Source organism: Microtus ochrogaster, unplaced genomic scaffold (assembly GCF_000317375.1).
Source record: "Microtus ochrogaster isolate Prairie Vole_2 unplaced genomic scaffold, MicOch1.0 UNK14, whole genome shotgun sequence".
Classification (NCBI taxonomy): Eukaryota; Metazoa; Chordata; class Mammalia; order Rodentia; family Cricetidae; genus Microtus; species Microtus ochrogaster.
Genome location: NW_004949112.1, coordinates 1,707,828 through 1,713,858, shown reverse-complemented (window position 1 = coordinate 1,713,858; position 6,031 = coordinate 1,707,828). Strand labels below are relative to the sequence as shown.

Here is a 6,031-nt window from a genome sequence, read left to right as displayed (position 1 = left end):
CATTGTTGTCTAAGTTCTCTGGGATTGTGGTTTGTAGGCTGGCTTTCTTTGCTTTATGTTTAAAAACCACCTATGAGTGAGTACATGTGATAATTGTCTTTCTGTGTCTGGGTTACCTCTCTCAAAATAATGTTTTCTAGCTCCATGCATTTTCCTGCAAAATTTAAGATATCATTATTTTTTTCTGCTGTGTGGTACTCCATTGTGTAAATGTACCACATTTTCCTTATCCATTCTTCAGTCAAGGGGCATTTAGGTTGTTTCCAGGTTCTAGCTATGTCAAACAAAGCTGCTATGAACATAGTTGAGCACATGTCCTTGTAGCACGATTGAGCATCCTTTGGATATATACCTAAAAGTGGTATTACTGGGTCTTGAGGAAGGTTGTTTCCTGATATTCTGAGAAATCACCACACTGACATCCAAAGGGGCTGTACCAGCTTGCATTCCCACCGGCAATGCAGAAGTGTTCCCTTTTCCCCACAACCTCTCCAGCATAAGTTGTCATCAGTGTTTTTGATCTTGGCCAGTCTTACAGGTGTAAGATTGAATCTCAGAGTTGTTTTGATTAGCATTTCTCTGATGGCTAGGGATGTTGAACATTTCCTTAAGTGTTTTTCAGCCATTTTAGATTCCTCTATTGAGAGTTCTCTGTTTAGGTTTGTACTCCTTTTTTTTTTATTGGATTATGTGATTTTGGTGTCCAATTTCTTGAGTTCTTTGTATATTTTGGAGATCAATCCTCTGTCTGATGTGGGGTTAGTGAAGATCTTTTCCATTCTGTAGGCTGTCGTTTTGTCTTGTTGACCATGTTCTCTGCTTTACAGAAGCGTCTCAGTTTCAGGAGGTCCCATTTATTGATTGTTTCTCTCAGTGTCTGGGCTGCTGGAGTTATATTTAGGAAGAGTCTCCTGTGTCGATACGTTCAAGTGTACTTCCCATTTTCTCTTCTATAAGGTTCAGTGTGGCTGGCTTTATGTTGAGGTCTTTAATCCATTTGGACTTGAGTTTTGTGCATGGTGATAGATATGGGTCTATTTTCATTTTTCTACATGTTGATATCCAGTTATGCCAGCACCACTTGTTAAATATGCTTTCTTTTTTCCATTTGATATTTTTTTGCTTTTTTTTAAAATATTTATTTATTATTTATTATGTATACAGTAGTCTATCTGTGTGTATGCCGAAGGCCAGAAGAGGGCACCAGACCTTATTACAGATGGTTGTGAGCCACCATGTGGTTCACTCAGGACCTTTGGAAGAGCAGACAATGCTCTTAACCACTGAGCCATCTCTCCAGCCCCCTAATAAGACCTTTCTAAGCATTTTTATTTCAGTCTACCCAGGCCTCCTCTGGTTCTTCCACCTATCTGCAGCTGCCTCCGCGACCCCCTGGGACCCGGGCCTCCATGATTTTGCTGGTAAGTTTCCTGCAGCACTAGGAATCCACTAGAGTCCCCTCTTGCTTGACCACCCCACTCCCCAGGGTGATTGTCTCTTGGCCAAGGAGCCTTGAAAGGAGCATCCAGGTTCCCTGTGTAAGTTCTCTTATTTCCCCGTGGCTGATGAAACAAGGCACTGAATGAAAATATGAGGACTTGGCCACTCCTGGGTGTGGTTGAGGAGGTTTATTGTATACAGGAGCGAGAGAACAGCCAGAGGCATCTGGAAGAGTGCGACTAAACAGGGCCATGGGAGGAGAGAAAGGGTTGGGGACACAGAGCAAAGAGAGGAGCAGAGGACCCAGAGACCAAGAAACTGTGTAGTCAAATGGCTGAGGTTATGTAGGAATCAGAATAGCTGGGGGGAAGGGTAGGGAAGGGTAGGGTAGGGTAGGGGAGGGGAGGGGAGGCAAGGGAAGAAGCTCCAGGACTGGAGAGGTTCAGGGTAGGGCAGGGTGCTTAGGAACCAGAAGTGAGAGGGGTGGCCAGTGTCCTCTTTGATATAAATAGGCACCTTGGTTGGCCTTTTGTCTCTGGTTTCTTTGAGACTTAACAAGTATCACTTGGAGTTCTTTCCACAGTGTTCTTGCTGTGGTTTTCTTTTCTTTTTTGTTTGTTTTTTCAAGAGAGGATTTTTATGTGTGCCCTGGTTGTCCTGAAACACACTCTATAGACCAGGCTGGCCTCGAACTCACAAAGATCCACCTGCCTCTGCCTCCCGAGTGCTGGGATTAAAGGCGTGTGTCTTGCTGTGGTTTTCAAATCACTGGGGAAGACCAAAGATTAAGACTTAATTAAAATTTGAATTTGGTCTTAAAGCCAAGAAGTATGCTGTGCCAATGAGGTTAAAGGAAGGGCCTAATAAAACGGACATCAAAACCCTTTGACCCTCGAATTTTCTCCTTAGCCAGGTCCTCCCCCAGCGGACTCAACTTTTCACCAGAGTTTGGAGACAGATGTAAGTTCTCTCAGACCCAATCCCTGTCAAACTCTCCGAGTTGAAAAGAAAAGGTTTAGCCAGTGGTTCTCAACCTGTGGGTTATGACTGTTACGATTTTTTAAAAATATTGCAAGATCCCTGGCGGCAGTAGATAGGCGGCGGGCTCTGGGTGCATGGGAGTGGGCGTGGCTTGTCTCTTAAAGTGACGACAATCATAACAGCGACCCCTTTGGGTTATATATCAGACATTTACATTACAATTCATAACAGTAGCAAAACTGCAGTTGTGAAGTAGCAACAAAGTAATTTTATGTTTGGGGGGTCACCACAGCATGTGGAAGTGTATTAAAGGGCCACAGCTTTAGGAAGGTTGAGAACCACTGCTCTAGATGGAGCTGGGAGGGGAAAAGTCAGCTGAGGTCCATAAACATTTCCTTCTCCACTTCCCCCAGGCCTTGTTGACCAAGCTGTGTGGGCAGGACCGGCTCCTGAGGAGGATTCAGGAGGATCTAGACAAGAGGCAGGAGGAGAAGGTGCAGAAGGGGAGGGTCTTAGCCCTCCCGTCCTTGAGTGCTCCCCTGGTGTGGGAGTCTAGCTGCCTTGTCTTCTTGGGTTGGAAGTGGCTTCAGAAGTCTGACCTCTGTTTTCTGTGTAGGAGCAGCTAGAGGCAGCCTTGGAGCTGACCCGGCAGCAACTGGGCCAAGCTACCAGGGAGGCTGCAGCTTCTGGGAAGGCCTGGGGTCGCCAGCGCCTTCTGCAGGACCGGCTGGTGAACGTGAGAGCCACTCTGTGTCACCTGGCTCAGGTGAGGACTCTCAGGCTGCATTGGAGGCTGTACGGGCTTGGAGGTCATTCCTGAGCCATCAGTCAACCCAGTAACAATTTTAAATCTATAACCTCTTTTTGTTTTGTTTTGTTTTTTTGTTTTTTTAAGACAGGATTTCTCTGTAGCTTTGGAGCCTGCCCTGGAACTAGCTCTTGTAGCCCAGGCTGGCCTCAAACTCATAGAGATCCACCTGCCTCTGCCTCCCGAGTGCTGGGATTAAAGGCGTGCGCCACCACCGCCTGGCTTAAATATATAACTTCTTAAACATGTGTTCTTTTTTGTTTGTTTGTTTGTTTTGTTTGTTTGTTTGTTTGTTTTTTTTCGAGACAGGGTTTCTCTGTGGTTTTGGAGCTGGGGCAGGAGACTACCCAGAGGAAGCATCCCTCCTCCCCTGGGGCAGGATCTGGTGGTTTGAGGGACTAACCTTGTACCAGGCTGGTCTACGAGAGCTAGTTCCAGGACAGGAACCAAAAAGCTACAGAGAAACCCAGTCTCGAAAATCAAAACAAACAAACAAACAAAAAAACATGTGTTCTTATTATGTGTGTGCACCAGTGTCTCCCATGGCATCCCTGTGAGCGTCAGAGGACAGCTTGAAGTTATCTTTATCAACTGAGCCATCTTCCTGGCCTTCTAGCCCCTGAGACCCATAACCTTGATTATTTTAGAAGGTATGGGGCACGCAGCCAAGCAGCGACAAAACTGAACTTAGTCGCTTGAGATGGTGATGATGATGATGAGGATGATGATGGTGGTGGTGGCTTCATTGAGACGGGGTTTCTTCAGCCCTGACTGTCCTGGAGCTCACTATGTAGACCAAACTGGCTTCAAACTCCCAGAGATTCACCTGTCTCTGCCTCTGAGTGCTGGGATTAAAGGTGTGTGCTACCACACCTGGCCAAGAGAATGATTTTTACAATGTATTTACTATTTTCTATTATACATATGTTATGTGCATACGAACATGTATGTACACACATGTGAACACATATGTTGGGTGTTGTGTGACTCAGTCAAAGGAAGAAGGTCACTGCAGAGGTAATTCAGGCTCTGTGGCAGCAGGAAGAACAGTTTCTATGAACTGAACCCCGAAAAGCCCTGCAGGAGCGTAGTTACTTATTATTACACAAAAGTCGTTTTTTGGGCAAAACAAATTCCTCTTACCAAAGATCTAATCTCTGTGTTTCATGAAGGAAAACATCGCACGCCTGTCACTTTAGTCCTGGTTGTGTGCACGCAGCACACAATAATGCCAGATGCTCCAGGTGTGCCAGGACCCTCTGTGTCCAGGGTCATGCAGAGGCCGTAGAGCCCCTTCAGACAAACAGCCCTGCAGATGACAGAACACAACCACTCTTTCCTACAGCGACTTCTTCAAGCTCTAAGCGCCTCCAACAAGCAGTTGTTTCGTTCTGCTATTTTATTCTGTTTCCCCTAGATACAGCAACTCTGCTCGATTCTTTCCCCTACACACACACATACATGTGAACCAGGCCCTCAGTCCTAAGACGATCTGATTTGATTTTACCTTATTTTTTTAAATAGTCTCACAGTGTATTCCCGGTTGGCCTGAACGCCCAGAGTTCTGCTCCTTCTGCCTTCCTGCTGCTGGAATTAAAGGTGTGTGCCACCATGCCCTGCACAGTGAAACAAAGGGACAGCCCTATTACTACTGTAGTTGTTATGTATTCTGTGTGTTGGCTTGATGAGAGGTCTCAGCAGGGGAGAGCACCAGCCCCCGGCCTCAGCACATGATTCTCGGAACCCACGTGTTCAATAAAGAGAGCCAACCAGACAAAGAAACCTTGTCTCAAAAAACAAGCAAAAAAAAAAAAAAGAGAGCCAACCATAAGCCGTCCTTTCCTCTCACTTCCAACCATGCATGAGCATTTGCACACACGAAATAAATGATTCAAGTGAATTGTGTGTACGTGTGCCAGAGTGCTGGTGCTGGCCAGAGAGCATCTTCCAGGAGCTGGCTCTCCCCTCCACTGTGCAGTTTCTGGGATGGACTGGGCCTTCAGGGTGGCTGCTAAACACCTTCTCCTGATGGCCTCCGCACTCGCTCTCCTTAGGTGATTTTGACACGAACTTTCTGGCTCTGAATGGACTCTCCCTCAATGTTACAATGATCTTAAAAATGTTATTTGATCACTTGGGTCATTTCTCTAGGGAAGAAAAGTAGTATGGGGGATGTAAAAAAAAAGAAAAGAAAACTAGTATTTGAAGAGGCAGAGGCAGGGGATGCCTGTGAGTTTGAGGTCAGCCTGCCTGGTGGACATAGTGAATTCCAGGACAGCTGGAGTTACATAGACTGTCTCAAAAAAAAAATGTATAGGAGAGCTTGCTCGATGATTTAAGAGCACTTTTGCTGTCCTAGAGAACCTGGGTTCAATTCCCAGCACCCACATTTTGGCTCATAGCCATCTGTAACTCCAGTTCCAGGGAATCCGACACCCTCTCTGGCCTCCGTGTACATGATACATAAACATACAGGGAAAACACTCATGCCTGTTAATGCATCCAAAAGAAGACATCGTATCTACTTCATATGATTCTTGTGAGGGTCATGTTAAAACACAGATGTGAATAGATACTTCCGATTTTATCTGTAGGTTGCTAGGCTGCATGGCTTAGGATCAGTCCATGTTCACGGGGATCACTGAAGCATGTGCCTGGGGTTCCCAGTAGTTCAGGCAAAGTCATGGAGTTGAAATCCTTCTGGAATGAGACTACCCAGAGGAAGCCTCCCCCTCAGCTGGGGCAGGAGACTACCCAGAGGAAGCCTCCCCCTCAGCTGGGGCAGGAGACTACCCAGAGGAA

General features: G+C 46.1%; 1 protein-coding gene across 1 annotated transcript in view; it reads left to right on the top strand.

The window, feature by feature from the left end:
* The window catches only part of Plekha4 (pleckstrin homology domain containing A4), a 27,255-nt gene that overhangs the window by 8,168 nt on the left and 13,056 nt on the right, over nt 1-6,031 (top strand). Inside the window, exons 6-9 of the mRNA XM_026789065.1 lie at nt 1,338-1,421; nt 2,350-2,400; nt 2,835-2,915; nt 3,038-3,187. Of these exons, the coding sequence (XP_026644866.1) occupies nt 1,338-1,421; nt 2,350-2,400; nt 2,835-2,915; nt 3,038-3,187 (366 nt within the window). The remainder of the gene's footprint in view (nt 1-1,337; nt 1,422-2,349; nt 2,401-2,834; nt 2,916-3,037; nt 3,188-6,031) is intronic.